We start from the raw sequence: 17,694 nt of genomic DNA, 5'->3' as shown, positions 1-17,694 counted from the left end.
GAAACACCAACAGGTAGACAGGCACAAAAGAAGAGGTAATGAATGGCCATGGAAAGCATCGCTGGGGAGCACAGACATCTAGCCCTCGCCCATCCTCGTCGGGGAGGGAGAGAAGGCACCACCACACTTCAGACGGTCATAAGCAGAGTGGGTTCCTCTGGGGAATTCCAAGTCCAGGCCAAAAGGGGAAGGGAGCATGGAGGATGAGGCAGGGGTGTAAGGGAGTTTACGGTTTACCACTGAAACCAGATTAAGACAAGGAGGCCAAAATCCTGCTGCTTTGGCCTACGTGTTTGCTTGGGCAGGCAAGAGAAAAAAAATTGTTTAAACTCTAATGAACATTTTCCTGTGCTTGACTTGGAAACGCTGGATTAAAAAAAAAATTCACCCCTGATCCACACTCTGGAAACAACACAACTGTATTCTCTCCCCGGGGCCCTGCCTGGCACACAACCGCTTACGTCTCATGCCAGACTTAGGCGGCTCCCAGGATGGTGAGGGAGCCAGGAGCTGCTGCCAGCAAAGCCACCTGCTCACCAGTTCCCACAGTCTGAACAGCATAGCTTCCAGAGGGTATCAGAGGAGGCCTGCAGCAGCCTGCACACGCAGCAGGCAGGGGAAGAGCGAGAGAACTGGATCGATCTTGCTCTGCATCAGTCAGCTTCATTCTGGGCCTGAGACGGTCAGTTCTTGAGACATTTCCCAGAAGGCCTTCGGAGAAACTGTCTGAATTACAACACTGATTCTGCAAAGTGTTTATGTCCCTGTTTGTACCTTACAGGGATGTAGCTGGGAAAGGATATAGGCTGCTCCATATCACATAGCATTCAAGGTGATGGCCCTCTAGGGACCTACCCAGCATGACACAGTGGACACAGCACGTGTAGGAGTCAAACCCTCTATTCCCAGCTGTGAACCAACACCTATACGCTCATCTTAGGAAGACCACAGGGAGCAGCCATTCCCCAAGCTCATCGTGGACCTAGCTCTGTGCACAGAGCCCCACAAACCATGCCACAACCCTGAAAGGTACTGGTCAGAAGGCACACGTATTTTCCTATCATTGCTATTTCTGAGTTCTTATAAACTGAAACAATTAAAAATACTATGCTGTCAGCTTATGAAGGGCAATTTAAAAAGACAAAAACTGTTCTTTGCCCTACAACCAATATAAGTGAAAGCGCTAACTGCTATCTCCTAGGCAAGAGCCCTGGGAGAAAGGGAGGGCTTAAGGGATGGAGGAGATCCTGACTCTGGGCCAGCGCTGTAGGGGCCTCGGCACAGACGCAGCTGCTCTGAAGGCCTCCCAGGGGCCAGCAGGCCCTTCTCCCAGCACCTCCTGTCCCAAGTAGCCCCCAAAGAGCAGACTTCCACTTCTTCCCTAACCTACTCTCACCCAGAGAGCCGAACCTGAGAGACTGATCTACAGTGTGGCCCATTACTGCCCCCTCTTGGAAGTCTGGCTGATTCCAGCCTTCCAGTCCTGAGCTAGCCCGGAGCAAGAAAAAGCCCCAGGGGAAAGAGTCAATTTGTCATCATCACTGGTCCTTCCTTGAGCATAACATTAAAATGAGCACCAGTGATTGAAATAAAACATATCTTTGACTTTTGCAAGCTATTCCTCCCTTATACATACAATCTTCAGAAAGAATGCATGCCCCAACAGGAGTGAATATTTTCCCTCCCTTTACTCAAACACACAAACTTCAAAGACAGGCTCAACACATTTCTGCCACTTCTGCATGTGAGATGAACCGGGAGAACATGCTGCTCTGGGTAAAGAGTGGCTGACCCCAGTTTCTGAATACGTTTCCTTTTCCAATTAATTTTCCTCCTCCCCACAAGATGAAACAGACATTCTTTTTAAAAAGAACAATATCCTTGAAACTCTTGTTTACTTTTTTAAACCCTGAGAGTTAAAGACTAGCTCCTTGGTGCAGAATACATTGTATAAGGATATATTATATAATGCGGCGCTAAATTTTCTGTAAACCAACCAAATACGCAGTGGGAAGGCCTTAATTTTTGGCAAGAACAGAAATGCTTTTGGTTGTCTAGTCTGAAGACAGCAACTGAGGACCACACCTTAAGGGATTTTTTAAATGAGCATACCTCAAGATTTCTCACAAGCACAAAAAACACCTTGAATTAATAAACGTAAGGGGTTGAATATCTGTTTCAAATCAGCAATGTGCTTACCTCTAAAGGGATACCTTACCAAAAGCAGGATGGAAAAACGAGAGCATAGTACAATGATTATTTCTCTAAAAAGCAGATATAAAATCTGGAGGGTGGTGAATACTGGCAATTGTTTTCCTTCTTGTCTTTGTGTTCTACAATGTTATGAAGGCGGCTGAAAGGTAAACATACATGTAATTTTTAAAGCACTACAGTATATGCTTTCTGTATAGTTTTCAAAGCACTAGTGAAAAATTGCTATATTCTTTTTTGAGACTGCTCCCTTTTGAGAGGAACAAGAGTATTTCTTAGCTGCTTCAAAGAAAGGCTTAAGAATGAAAATTGAAAGCCTGCTTACCTGAGGTTTAACTTCCGATCTTCATCGCTGCCAGCCTCCAACTACGGAGAAAGAAAGAGAATGTCACACGGCTGGCAACGAACCCCAGGTTAAGTCTCGCATTTTCTGCTCTGGTGTCTGAAAAAGATACAGATGTCCAGGAAACCTGGCTGTTTCCAAACAGCCACACCCTTTCCTTACCGATCCTGCTCTGCTGTTTCTTTGAGTAATTTCCGTGGAAGAATTTTCAAGTTTCTCAATGTTTACCCGCAGTCCTGCCACTGTGTTGTGGACGGCCGCTGTCAACTGCACATTCCTATCTGGCACTCTTACTCAGCATCCTCTTCTCAGCTTTCCAGGGCTGTTTTGGATCTTACTGTTTTTTAAGGGGAAGGAGCTATGTTTTAAGAGAATCCATTTCCTCCATCAAGCTAGGCAATAGCTGAGTGATCAACACGATTTTAAGCCCCAACACATGGGTTTAAAAAAAAAAAACAACCATTCTGGACAAGTCTTTCACAATGGAAGGTGGCCAGGATTAGGCTGGCTGTCTGTGGGTTTCCAAAGCTCTTGGTGGTTCTCAAAAAGCCTTAAATGTTTAATATAAAACTTTGTAAGCTATTGGTTTATTTATATAAATGAAAGAAAGGGACATTTAATAATTTTTTTTAAGTTTAAAGGCTCAGAGGGTTAGGCTTCAATAGTAATTATAAGTCTTAGGCTCCAACTGCCATTTTTCTTTGTCCTTTCAAGGAGAAAACTGAAATGAGAAGAAACTCTCCCCCACCACCTCAAACAACTCTGCACTGCTGGGACTTGGCATGTTTGATATGTCACACAGAGGGGCCCACGGAATGGGAAAAGGAGACCTGGAAAGCAGTGGTGGCTGGGAGAGATGTGAGGCTGATCGAGGACAGAAACCAGACAGAAGCTGATGGCAATGGGAAAAGAATACTGAGCTAATGGTGGTGGTGGTGGAATCGGGGGCAGGCCTGGGCAGCATGGGACACACACCAGAGGTGCCAATTCCAAGGAAGAATGAGGAAACCAGAGCGTCCCCGGATCCCCACCTGTGATTAGGGTAATGTATGTCTACTGCTACAAAGAGGCATACACTGGTGGCCAGTCAGTTCTCAGGCTCCCTACCCCACAGAAGGAGAAATGGGAAAGCCAGGCAAGGCCTGCTGACCACAAGGCCATGTGCTTCTGCCCCAAGTGAAGCATAAACAACTCACCCGCCACCAACAAATGCCAAAGAGAATGTTGGGTTTCACCGAGTGGTCTTCCGCTGGGGAAAATTTTTCTCACCAGAACACTGGGCAATGTCTACAGCCTTTATTTGGAGGGTGCTACTGGCATCTAGTGGGTAGAGGTTAGGGTGCAGCTAATCATTTACAATGCCTGCGACAACCACCAACAGAGAATTTTCGGGCCCCAATGTCAGCAGTGGCAGGATTGAGAAACCCTGACCTAACCCAAAAAAGGGGGACTGGAGATTGCCCATAAAAATTAGTCACCCTGAATCTCTGTCAAAAACAACATTACAGTCCATTCCTGAAAGTTACTCTACCTGCTCTTGAGCTCTCTGCCTGTTCCCGCAAAGGAATGACACAAAATTAACAGTAAAATGACAGGCGTGAGACAGTTAATGATTGGGGAAATTTTTCAGAAAGACAAGAGGGCTGCTTTGCTGGTCAGGCTGTGATCTCCCTCCGTTCCCAGGCCCGGGGGGGGGGGGGGGGGGGCAGGATGGGCGGGGTCAGGAAACAGCTGCTCTTTAAGAGTCCCTGACCCAGCGAAGGAGCTGTGTTTTGATGAGTGAGGAAGTGAGTTAGGGAGTAGAAGCTTCAAACCCATTGACCTCTCAGTCACTCTCTGAGGTCCTCAGGAGGAAAGGCAGTGTAAGGTCAGATACTCCAGAAAAGCCTGTGGATGCCAAGGAACATATCTAAGAGGGACACCAGCCCCCTCAGAGGCGGCCCAGGGCAGCGAAGACCAGAGGCAGAGCCGGTCTGGACCCACATCTCCGGACTCGGGGTGCAAGTACCTGCTCTATTGTCTTGCTTCTTCGTGCTTCACCCCACCTGGAGGAAAGCCTCTCCTTCCAGGGAACATCCCAGACTCTGCTCACTGTGTGACTGATGCTGCTGATGGACTAAAGTCAAACAAAGCTGGCTGAGTTTTCCTCTATGCTAATCAGGCCACTGACACTTTGTAAAAATGATGCTTCAATGCGTCTAGTGGAAACAACCCCTATGTCCCACAAAATATGGTTCATCCATATGGTGGAATATTATTTGGCAATAAAAAGGAACAAAGTAGTAATACGTGCTACAATGTGGTTAACTTTGAAAACATGATAAGTGAAAGACACCAGGCATAAAAGGTCACATAGTGTATAATTCTGCTCATAGGAAATGCCCAGAGTAGGCAAATCTATGGAGGCAGAAAGTACGTTAGTGTAGCCCAGAGTTGGTAAGAACCAGGAGGGGAGGTAGGGAGGTGGGGAGGAGGGCCTTGGATGGTGGCTAAGGGGTGTTGGGCTTCTTTCTGGGGTGATAAAAATGTCCTGGAATAGGACAGTGGTGATGGCTACACAACCTTGTGAATATATGAAAAAGCCACTGAATTATACACTTAAAGATGGTGAATTTATGGTAAGTGAATTATACCTCAGCTAAAAAATAATAAAATAAAATGTATAAGATGTCTTAAGACCTAGGAATAGATCAGGCCTTAGGAACACAGGCAAGAGGGGCTTAGAATCAGAGACCTAAACTGAGAGGTCCTTCTGTAATCTCTTCCTGTGCCCCAAATCTTCACTCATCCTGCATTTATAGTTTTTGAGAAGGGAACGTGAGATTAAGTGCATGGAAGTACTTTGCAAACTGCAGTAATGGTAATGATGTAGAAGTGCAGATTTCTCTGCAGGAAGCAGAGAAGCTACTGCGGCCTAACTTCTCAGTTGCAGGTAACTGGCCACCAATGTTCCTTTGCCTCTATTAAGCGTGTATAAGAGAGACTATTAGAATCTTTTGCCTACAGACAAGATAACTCATTAACGGCCTCTCCTTGAGAGAAGAGGGGAAGGGAGGTTCAATCTTGCAGCCTCTGAAAATGTTCTTGCCAGTCCCTGCACAATAGGCCAAAGAGCTACCCTGCCAGGAGCTGAAGGACAGCCAGGGCTGCTGAGGTAAAGACAGGTTCCTCTTCTCTTCTGCTCCCAGCCACACACAGACCTTTGCGTGTTATCAGTCAACCTCCCGGTGCTCTCCCATAGAGAAGGGGCCTGAGTCACCCAGATACTGGCAGGGCCATTTCCTGGACCTGCAGGGCTCCCCATCCAGCTATTCTGTCTTCAGGCCAATACCCAGCCTCGCCGTGGGCAGGAGTTTTGAGCAGAGGCCTTAAAGAGTTCTCTAAGAGAACGTGGGAGATGGTAGGGTCAGCCCTGTAGCTGCAGGAGTGACCTGCTCAGAAGCCTGAGGCCCAGCCAAGCGCAGTCCAGACCAACTGTGGACTCAGAGGACCAATTCCCCAATTTGCCCAGAGCAAGAAGCAGCCGGCCAAAGCCAGGCCAGGTCAAAAGCAGTCCCACAGAAACTGGCACGGTGCAGCCATGCACTCTGAGCCCCAGAATGCACCTCTGCAACCACAGAAACCCGAGAATCGGCTGCAGCCATAGACAGACACACATAATTTTGCAGCCCCAAATGATAATATAAAGAGGAAAAACCCAGATTCAATTGTATACAGACATTAAGACACACAGGTACACAGCACGCTGAGCTCACTCAGTCACTGTCACACAGCAACTCACACCAAGAGGCAGACCCAGAGGGGTGTGCAGTCAGGGAAGCAATTTGACACGAGGCACCCCATCGCCTCTCTCTCAGCATCACAGGTAGTTCCCAGAGGACAGGTCACAGAGCCACACGAGTGAAGCCACATACAGTGTCACAGACACAGTCAGGCACACAGGGAAAGGCCCGAGCAGCCCCAGGATCACAAGTCACAGACCAGCATCTCACACGGTCATCAATCAGGAGACCCAGTCACAGACCCAGCCTCCCAGTCACTCCCAGAGGGGGTTCACACCCACACACAGCCACTTGCAGACGGGTGTCACACTCACAGCCTCACTGCAGTCACCCCCAAATAAGTGTCACATCTGTCCACAAACACTTGCAAACGGGTCGCACCCGCACTGTCACTCCAGCAAGGGGGAGGGAGGGTCACACACACACACACAGTCACCCCAGACGGGATCACACAATCTCATGCATAGTCACCCCCAGACAGGGGTCACACCCTCACATACAGTCACCCCAGGCAGGGGGTCACACACACGTCACCCCGGACGGGTGTCACGCCCGTACACAGTCGCTGCACAGTCACCCCAGACAGGGGTCACACCGCGCAGTCACCGCCGGACCGGGATGACACCCGCACACACGGTCTCCCAGACGGAAATCCCCGGCTGGCTGCCCCGGCGGGGTCGTAAGCGCGTCCCCGCAGGCCCCGCCCCCTCGCAGCCGCTCTCCGCCCCCCACTCGCGGCCCAGGCCTGGCGCGGCGGCTGCTGGGCCGGACGGGGGCCGCGGGCCCGGGGCTCACCTCGCTGTTGCTGGCGGAGGAGGAGGCGGCGCTGGGCGTGGGCGAGCGTTGCAGGGTCACCAGGGCCATGGCTGCGGCGCGGCGCGCGAGTGCCGCCGAGACCCTAGGATAGAGCCGCCGCCGCCGCCCGGGCCGGGCCCGGGGCGCTCCAGCAGCCGCGCGCTGGCGGCCGGGCCGAGCCGGGCGGGCCCGCCCCTCCCCCTCGGCGCCCGCCGCGCCCCCGCCCCCGCCTCCCGCGCCGGCGAGCGCCGTGCCCGGAGCGCTGACGGGGTGGCCGGGGCGGGGCGCGGGGCGGCGCGCGTGCGCGTGCGCGGCGCGGGATCCTGGAACGGCGGCGCGAGACCCAGCGGGCCAGTCACGTCCCCTGCGCGCGCCGCGCGCGCGCGCCCCCGTCCGCGCGCTCCCCTCGCCTGCCTGGGGACCGGGACCGCGCGCGGCCGCGAACACTTCCGTCTTTGCAGACGAGCCCTCTGCGCGAGCGGGTAAACTGAGGCCCGGCGACTGCGCAGCCAGGAGCGGGCGGGGAGGTGCAGGGACCAGGAAATAAAGACCTGGTCGCTGTGCCGCGAACCCCAGACAGGCAGTCTACAGAAATTCATTCGTTCATTCATTTGTTTATGAAATATTTATTGAGCATCTACTAAGTGTCAGGCATGGATATGCAACAGTGAGCAAAATAGATTTTGCCAGCCCTCAGGGATTTTACAGAGGTGAATCCAGTTACTAAGTATGTTTTTAAATTATTTTGCTGATTCTTATATACATGAATGTCTTCTATTTGTCCATAAACCCATCAACACCTTGGGAAGTTGAGGAAGGATTCTCTGAGAAGGGGACGTTTGCTCTGAGTACTGATGGATGAGCAGGATTAACGGGTGAAGGGAAGAGAGACAGCCCCGAGTGGGTTGTAGGGGACAGACCCTAAAACTGGAAGGAGGTTGCCCATCAGAGGCCAGATCCCAGGGAGGGGAGGAGGGAGAGAGTGGCAAGTTGCTCTAGAAAACTCTGGGTGTTGCATGAAGAATGGAGGAGTGAAGGGAGACCAGGAAGGGGGCTGCTGCTGTCATCTTGAGGAGAGATGACCAGTATGGGGCTGGAGAGAGGGATGTGGAGTAAGATACCAAGAGAGCGGCACTGGCTTGACTTGGTAATAGGAAGCTTCTCTTTCATCCAAAATAACCTCCCTCAACTTTGTCTCCACGGGCATTGCACAAGGACCCCCGCATGCAGTAGTCCAGTTCTGCATCTTAGCAAAGGGCTCACCATCCATCTCACTGTCACCCAGAAACCCAGGTGGTCACCTGGCTCTCTCCCTCTGCCTCCCTCAGATCCGGGGGCTGGGATCTCCTGTGTATTCCTGAGGTCTGGCTCTCAGCACCATTCATCTCCAAGATGGGTCTCAATGGGGATACTACAGCCCCTTGGAGTGTTTTGTTTTGGGTTGTTTTTTTTAATTAAGGGGAATATTTTTGGTGAGTAGCTGGAAAGCAGAGAGTCACTGACATTTAGAGGGCAGGAACCAGGAGGCTAAAAGTCCTGAGTGTCCACTGGACAGTCCCCCCAAAGAAGAATTGCTCCATTCCCACAAGACACCTGCATAGGTGAAAAACCCTTTCATGATTATCTGAAGCCAAAACCTAACTCCATTTTATGTATCAACACAAAGGATCTTTCACTGAATTTTCAAAAATGCAACTCTATTCATGTAGAGGGAAAAATAGACTGTCCTGTTGGAGAGCTTTGTCAGTTGTTCACTATTTGCCAAAAGTTTATAGAGGACAACACCACCCCGAATAGCAGAGCAGCTGACCCAACAGATTTGCATTTGTAGCTATCATCTTAGACAGACAGCCATACTTATTTAGCACTTATTTAAAAATATCAAATATAAGATAAAATTGTGGACACAATTTAGCTGGATAGTGAATATCTTGTTTCTCAAATCCAAATACACTCATTAAAAACAGACACAAGCTTCTGTGACTTTGTTACTAAGTACTTACATATTGAATTGCATGTTTCCTTATGACTACTTTCCTTTACGTCTCCTTCACATTACAGTTAGGGTATTATAGATTTGGGGTCTTTATATTACATGTGTAGGTAGGCTTGATTATCTGTGGATTTTGTTTTTGGTTAGTAATCACAAACTATTTGTAAGAGGGGTGTGGCTTTTAGGGTCAAGAACCCTAGGCCAGAGGTTCTCAAATTTGTTTGAAAGTCTAAAGGAAACACAGACTTCTAGATCCCACCCTCCAGTGTTTCTGATTCTCCCAGTTATGGGAGAGACTGGAAATTTTGCATTTCTAACAATTCCTCGGTGATGCCAATGGACCTGGTCTGGGGACTACAGTCTGAGAACCACTGCCCAAAAAAATTCTGAGGCCTTTCTAGTGGTCTTCTCTCCCTTTTCTTCCTCTCCAATCCTTCAAGAAATCCATACCAAGAGGAGCTTGGATGACTTTTCCAGAGGTCATATCCAGTCTTTCTGTTAAAAAGACAGAGCCAGCATGGTCTGACTTCTGCTAGACCGAGTTGCCAAACTGTGGTTTAACACCTAACTTAATTGCAGTTTCAATCTCCCCAAGAAATGTGGTCAGTCAGGAATTTCCTGGTCAGCTCCAATAAGAGAATGTCCCATGTGTCCTCTCCATCCCCCAAAGGAATCCCCGTAATGAGACCCTTTTGTCCCCAGATGAAGGTGATGTCATCCAAAATATTTTTTTTTCTTTTAATGACTTCCTTGTTCTGCCTTAAGAAACCTCTTCCTTTCTGTAGCCCTTTGGGGCATCTCTCTACTTGCTAGCAAGGATGCTGCCCGATTGATGAATTGCTTAATAAAGCCCATTAGCTCTTCACAGTTACTTGGATGAATTTTATTTTTTAACACTTCTCATTTCCTCCTAGAGCTGGGAGGCCCTCTTCCCTCCCACAGCTAACTCCTGCTGGACACCACCTTCCAAAAGCCCCTAGGCTTAGTCCAGTGTCCTTCCCAGGATTCCGCAGCCACCCCACCCCCCACCCCAGTCTACCTGCAAACACACAGCAGGTGTCACTGGGCGTTTTCATAACTACCTCTCTGTCTTGTCACACGGTCCCAACGACAAATCTCAGGAGCAGGGCTAAGACCAGGGTGAGGATACAAAATGTAAGGGGGCACCAAAAAACCTCAGTAACCAAGAGAAATATTATTTTGATACAACATTTTGGAGAATCAACGTTAATGCCAAAAAATCCACAATGAACAAAATGTCAACATTTTCAATAAAAGTAGAATCAGTACTGTTATTACTGATTTTTCCTTTTACCTTAGTTTCCAGCAGGGCAGTGTCACTGATCCTGTCATGATTTGATCCTGTCTTTATTTAAAACTTTTGTAATGCTAAGCCCTTCTGTGGAAATGTTCCGTGGACTGAACTCTGTGGCCTTTAAGAGCGGTAGGGCTGTAGGGGGAGGAATGGAGAAATGAAAGCCTCCAGGCCTCAATCTGTCTGCCTCAAGGGACCCCAGAAGGGGAGGAGGGGACCCAGCTAGAAGAGGCAGCTTAAAAATTTTCTTACATCCAGTAAAGCCCTTTTCATTCATTATCACCATAATTTTTAAGTCATAATTCATTTAATCATCTTTGACCTCATCCTTGTAGTCTCAGCTTAATTTTGTAACTATTAAAAATGACAAGTTACTGAGTTATTTGCTGTCTGCTAGGTATTATGCAAAGTGCTCTGTGAGTGTGCTGGAGAAACAAGTCTATTCACACATGAATGTCCCCCATGCGTACTCCAGGGTCACCTCTTCCAGGAAGCCTTCCCAGATCTGAGGCTGGATTTGGTAACCCTTTTCTGTGCTTCTGCAGCCTCAGTGCCCAGTCCTGGGATGTACTGCTTTATTTGTTTCTTATCACACTGCTGTGATTCTTATTTCATGAATAAGGAAATTGATGGGAAGAGTAGTTAAATCACATGCCCAAGGTCACATAGCTAGGGGGTGGTAAAGCTGGGATTGGAATTCACGTTTTTCTGCTTCCATCAAAAGACAGAGGTTCTCCAGGACAGTCTAGAAGAGGGGAGGGAAGAGAACTCTACTGCTAGTTCCCTTTTTAGAGCAACTAATTTGCAATTCCTCCTTAACTATTCGGAAATGAAATTCAGAGGTCATAAAGCTCTTGTCAGCTGAATAATGCCTCTGTCCCCCAAAGATGTCTATATCCCAATCCCAGGAACCTGGAATTACGTTACCTGACATGGCAAGTGATTTTGCAGGTGTGATTAGATTAAAGCTGTTAACGTGGGGGGAGGGGTTTACCCTGGATCATCCAGGTGGGCTGCACAGAATCCCAAGAATCCCTGTAAGAGGGAGAGGGGAGGATCAGAGTGAGGAGTAGGAGCTGTGACAACAGAAGCAATAGGTAGGCATGATGCGAGGGAGGCCAAGAGCCAAGCAATGCAGGCAGACTCTAGAAGCGAGAAAGGCCTGAGAAACAATTCTCCCCCTCATCGCCTCCAGAAAGAATGCAGCCCTGCTGTCACCTTGATTTTGGACTTCTGACCTTCTAGAACTACAAGACAGTAAATTTCTGTTGTTTTAAGCCACTGCCTTTCTGGTAATTGGTTAGAGCAGCAATAGAAAATGAATATAAAAGCCAAACTACACATGTACTGTTAAAAAAAAAAAAACTTTACCATATCATAATCCAATATGTTCCAGGCACTCCTTGGACATTGAATCATTTCCTCACAACCTCAATTTAGTCAACAAACAGTGGTGAAGCATCTATACTCTGCTGGGCACTAGACTCAGAATTTGGGGTCTGTCAGCAAATGAAACAGAATTACTGTCTTCGGAGGGCATCGAATCAAGTGGGGGATATAGTCAAACAACAAACAAGCAAACATATTTGCTATAATGTATGTGAAATATGTTGTATTTAAATGAATTAATATCAGTAAAGTTCTTAATTCGGGCACAAATAAGCATCAAATAAATGAAACATGATGTCAAGTTGTCTAAAGGACTTGAGAGAAAAACAAAGCAGGCTAAGGGGAGAGGAGGATAGAGGGAGCTGTTTAGACAAGTGGTCAGGGGAACCTCTGGACAAGGTGACATTTGAGCAGAGGAATCACATGACAACCCCACCAGGTAGGTGCAGAGACCTTGGGATCTGCCTGGTTTAAACTGCCCCCCACACCCCCAGCCTAGGAACTGTAGGGCTCCAGGTGAAGCATGCCCCCTGTAAAATGGGGATAAGGATGGCAGCACTTATTTCATGGACTGGTTATGAGGTGTGAGTGCAGTAATGTGACTAAAAGTTACAGGTGCTGTCCTGCTCATTGATGTTACCTCGTGTCATGGGTTGAATTGTGTCCCCCCTAAAAGATGCTGAAATCCTGACTCCCAGGACCTGTGAATATGACCTTATTTGGAATTAGGGTCTGGGCAGATGATCAAGTTAAGACGAAGTCACTAGGGTGAGCTGCAGCCCAACGTGATTGTGTCCCCATGAAAAGGGAAACTTTGGACACAGAGTCAGAGACACAGGGAAGTCACCAAGTGCGGACTGCAGGGACACTGTCACAAGCGAAGGAACACCCAGGATTCCTAGCAAACCACCAGAACCCAGGAGAGAACCATGGAGCGGATCCTCATAGCCCTCAGAGGGCATCAATGCTGCCAACAGCTTGATTTCTGACTTCTGGTCTCCAGAACTGTAAGGCAACAAGTGCCTGTTGTTTTAGCCACCCAGTTTGTGGTACTTTGTTACAGCAGCTCTAGGAAACAAATACACCCAAAATTATCATTTCTTTGGATTCAGAAACTGAGGCTCAGAGCAGAGCTGGTACTTGAACCCAGGCCGAGCAGCCCCCAGGGCTCACGTGTACGTTGCCAGCTTTTCTAGCCTGAGAAGTAACAGTTTAGATGTGCCCCCTGTGCAGGGAATAGTGTTCCGAGGATTCAAAGCCTTGGCCTCTCGGCACGGTGTCCAGGGATTGATCTGGCAGTTGCTGGCATGCAGAGCTCCTGCCTGGGCATCTCCCTGTGTGGGTTGATGCACTCCAGCAGCCAGGCAGCCTAGCACTCCATGTTCCTGTGTAGAGTTGGCTAAAGGCTCCTTTCCTCTGCCTACCCTCTGATTTAACCTGCTTTTGTGGGTTTTCCCTGATAGGTAGGGAAACTCTGCTTCCTTCCAGGCACCCCCCTAGCCTCCCCAGTGGGTTACTCATGAGACTTGGGCTAGCCTGCTTCGGCCTCTCACTTGAAGTGCGACCACAAGCAACACAGGAATCCTTGCTGGGCCTTGCAATCTCAAGTTGTAAGGTGGAATGATTCAGGGTCCCATTGAAGGGATAAATTTGGGTACATGCATATGATGGCCTTCCTAGATGGCCCTCAGGGATCCCCATCTTGTGGTATTCATGCCTTGGGGAGCCCTCTCCACAATGAGGACTGACCTATGGAACACTAGGATATGACAAATGGGCAGCATGCGGCTTCCGAGGCTAGGTCATACTAGACACTTACATCTTGTTCTCTTTTGCATCACGCACCCTGGGGGAAGCCAGCTGCCATATCTTGAGGACTTGCAAGCAACCCTATGGAGAGAGGTCCTCATGGCAAGGAACTGAGGCCTCCTGCCAACAGCCAGCAGCAATCTGCCAGCCATGTGAGTGAATTCCCTCGAAAATGGATCCTCCAGCCCCAATCAAGCCTTCAGAGGAGACTGCAGTCATGATCAACATCCCGACTGCAACCTCATGAGGGGCACTGAGCAAAGACTACCCAGCTGAGATTCTAGACCCATAGGAAATATATGAGATAACATTTTTTAAGCTGCTAGATTTTGAGGTAATTTGTTATGTGGCAATAGAAAACTGATACAGCAGCCGTATTAAAATATGTTATAAAACAGAGCACAACTGTAAAATATTTTCATAAAATAATTGATAGGAGGAAAAAGTAGATCATCAAACAGTATATGACAGGATCCCAGTTTTGGAAGGAAAATGTAAAGAGTTAAAAAAAAACTCTACTGAAGAACAAAAAGAGAGACAAATTGAGAGATGGAGAAGCTTTGATTTTGGATGGAAAAACTCATTTTAGTAGTATTATCAATCTCTTTAAATTAAATTAAATGCAATTCAAATGAAAATCCCAACCTGATTTTTTGGGGCATAAGAGATCCTGACAAGAGAAAACTGAACAAGCTGACATTTATAGGGCACATACTGTGCACCGTGTCCTGTGCCCACCACTCTCTCATCATAATTCCACAATAGGAGAAAATCTCTAGTTATTTAATTTTTCCAATAGTAAGGTACTATTATTCGCCCTCTCCACACCTTCCACATATTGGCTTCAAGGAGAAACTTGTCTGAGATCTTGGGGACCATGAGGGGTGGAACTGGGGGTTGACAACAGTCATATTTGACAGTAAAGTGTGTGCTTTTGGACCTCCTGCCATGTGGCCTCCCAAGTGCACACTGCATTCCTTAAATACCAGGCCAAGACCACACAAGTAGAGATGGCAAAGCTGGGGCACCAACCGAGTCCACTTGCCCAACTCCGGAGTCCCTATACCTTAATCACTAACCCCCGCCAGAGAGGTAAGCTTGGGAGAAGAGGCAGGCAAACTGAAAAACAAGAATAAAGGAAAGGGATCTGTTCTACCAGATATTAAAACATAGCAAAGCTGCAGAAATTAGAACAGAAGGGGTACTGGCTGCAAAAGCCGCAGTCAGAGCAATGCAGAACCCAGGAATAGACCTAACTCCTAACTCTACAGGCAAGTTTAGTGAATGATAAAATCAGGTAGGTATCAGTGGAGGAAACGTGAATGACTCCATAAATGGTTTTGGTGTTATTGCCTAGCAAGTAAAGCTAAGAGTAAAACTGGCAAGGAAAACCTGCTCCCCTCCTATTCTCCAAAATTAACCCCCACTGAATCAAATGTCAACAAACCAACCAACCCTCAAAGGTTCTGGAAAGTCTGTGTGAATAATTATAATACAGGGCAGGGAGGAGGGGAAGCAAGTTTCCTAAATATGACAGGGGAAAATAGGTTTGACCACAAAAAAGTTTTAAAGCCTTTGCACAGCAAACCAGTTGGAGAAAATACTGTCAACAAAAAGTCACTTTATAAAGAAATTCAAAAGGTCCAGCAACGTATGAGATGATCTGCCGTCTCATTAGCAAGCAGGGCTGCAACTAGGCTGAGGCAAGCGGTTGGGGGAGGGTGCAAAATTGAAGCAGGCTTTTAATCTGAGAATGAGAAGGGTGGGTACCTGAGGGTGGACACCTCCTTAAATTTGTCAATTGATGGAGCCCTTCTGGAAGGCCATCTGGCCAAATGGATCAATATTTTAAATGGGCAAAGTTTTTGGCACAAGAATTCCATTTTTAGGAATTGGCCCTAAGGACAAGTGCACCAAGAAATACATCCAGGATATTTGTTTGTAATATCAGAAAATTACAGGGACACTGACTAAAAAGTGTTGCATCTGTATAGAACGGTATCCTGTGCGAAGCAGGTGCTGCAGCTCTATGATCAGAGAAATTCAGTGCGTGCCATGTCGGTAAGTGAACAGAACACACAACAGCACACATAACACTGTCTCATTTTTGTTCTGCGAATATTCACCCAAAATGCTAAAGGCCCCAGTTGCTTGGTGGTGGGATTGGTGGCAGGTAATGAGTCCCTTCTTCCCTGTGCCTCTGATCGTATATACATTTGCAGACGTTTTGACTACCGTAATACTTTTAAAAGTTATAATAAAGCTGATTTCATGGGAGAGAGAATATGTGTGAGTTACCTTGATGTTCTGTAACTTCACATGGTCCCTAACAAGAGTTCCACTTTGTGCAGCGAATTCTCCCAGCAAAGGATCCTTCTGCCCTGTAGGGATGTATTTCAGAACTGCTAGGAGGCCATGTTGTTTACCCACCAGCCAGTGAGTCAGAAGGCTCTTTGGCTCCTTCCAACCCTGGCAAATAAACAGAAATTGCTTCCGAAAGTCCCCTGGGACTCCTGGGGACCTTCTATCAGTATTATCCGTGAACTCTGGACTTCACGGGTAGTTTCTCAACGGCCTTGCCCTCACCAGACTCAGTGAGCCCTATACCCCGGTGGCACTTAGGGCACAGCCCTTCCTCTCTCTGGACCTCAGTTTACTCAGCTGTAGAATGGGCAGATGCAGCCAGCTCAGTATTTTTTCAACTTCTCAACTTTCTAATAAAGATAAAAAATCTCACATACCTCCTGATAGCTCCCACCTAATTCCATATCCAAGCATTTTCTGTTCAATTTTCTGTAGTTTGTATCATAAAAACAATAGGTATCTCCTCAGCTCGTTTTCTAAAATTAAATAATAAGAATGAATATGCTTTTGCACACAGCACAGGACTCCGAGGCCACAGCTCACCTCCAGCCCTGCAGTGTGGGGAGTTCCTGGTGCCGGGGGCCTTTTTTCACTCTCAGCTAAGCCCTCTCGCATGGTGGCTGAGGGCTCCAGCTCTGGACACAGACTGCCTGGGTGATGGCCACCAGATCAAATGCAAAAGCAGGATGTCCTGTATTTTTAATCGCTACATATAGCAATCCTAACCTGGGTGCAAATTTGGGCCTCTGCCTATAAGCAGTGTTACTATGAGCAAGCTCTCTCTTCTTTCTCCTTCTTCCTCCCTCTGTCCCTTCCTCCCTCCTTTCTTTCCTTCCCTCCTCTTTTTTTCTCCCTCTCCCTGCCCCCTCTCTCTTTCTTTCTGTGTCAAGCACATTAATCTGAATCCTAAACATGCAGCCTGATGAACGTGTACATATGCAATCACTCCTGGAACCACCACCCAGATTAAGGTGCATGCTTCCAGCATCCCAGAAAATTTCCTTGGGCTCCTTCCTAGTCAGTACCTCCCCCAGGGGTAATCACATTTCCTACATTCTCTATCACCTTCAATTAGTTGTGCCTTTTCTTGAGTTTCATTTGTATGGAAGCAAGCCTTATGGGTTCCTTCCTGTCTGGCTTCTGCTCAACACCATGACTGTAAGACTCATTTTGGTATGTTGCGTATAGCAGGATTTGTCTTTTTCACTGCTGTGTAATATATCATGGTATGAATTGTCTGAACACATAATTGTTTTATCCATTTTTTAGCTGATAGAGATTTGGGTTGTTCCCAGTTGGGGGCTATGACGTTCTTAGCCAAATCTTTTAGTTCATGTGTGTTTCGTTTCCCCTGACTTTGTGCTTGACTAGGATGGCTGGGTTGAGACACTTGTTTAGTTTCTGTGGAAACTAGGAGCAAGTTTTTGAAGTTAAAGGAGAGCAAATAATAACAGCACTTCGTTTAAATTCACAAAACACACATCACTGCTAGGATGGGAGTGAGGGGGCCATGAAGATATCTGGCTAACTTTGGTTGACTTTTAAATGTTCCTGTGATGAACTAGAGGTACAAGGAATTTTCCTAAGGTGTGATATAAAATACATATACAGTGTACATATGCACCAAAAAACTTTGAATATAATAGACGTATAGAGAGTAACAGGTGGTGTTCGCCCCATCCTTTTTGTTATT

At 47.5% G+C, this 17,694-nt stretch overlaps 1 protein-coding gene across 5 annotated transcripts in view; it reads right to left on the bottom strand.

Annotated features, from left to right (window-relative positions):
- The window catches only part of SSH1 (slingshot protein phosphatase 1), a 53,934-nt gene extending 46,592 nt beyond the window's left edge, over nt 1–7,342 (bottom strand). For 3 of the 5 annotated variants that reach the window (XM_036903987.2, XM_036903985.2, XM_036903984.2), the window contains exons 1-2: nt 7,132–7,342; nt 2,537–2,577 (exon numbers count right to left, since the gene is read on the bottom strand). In XM_036903987.2, the coding sequence (XP_036759882.2) occupies nt 2,537–2,577; nt 7,132–7,200 (110 nt within the window). In that variant the 5' untranslated portion in view covers nt 7,201–7,342. Of the gene's footprint in view, nt 1–2,536; nt 2,654–7,131 lie in introns of all 5 variants that reach the window. The other 2 variants (XM_057492198.1, XM_057492199.1) reach the window with 2 other exon arrangements.
- Between the last annotated feature and the right edge of the window lie 10,352 nt (nt 7,343–17,694).

Source organism: Manis pentadactyla, chromosome 14, assembly GCF_030020395.1.
Source record: "Manis pentadactyla isolate mManPen7 chromosome 14, mManPen7.hap1, whole genome shotgun sequence".
In the NCBI taxonomy this organism is placed as follows: Eukaryota; Metazoa; Chordata; class Mammalia; order Pholidota; family Manidae; genus Manis; species Manis pentadactyla.
Note: the sequence above shows the minus strand (reverse complement) of the source record. Positions and strands in the feature narration are given on the sequence as shown.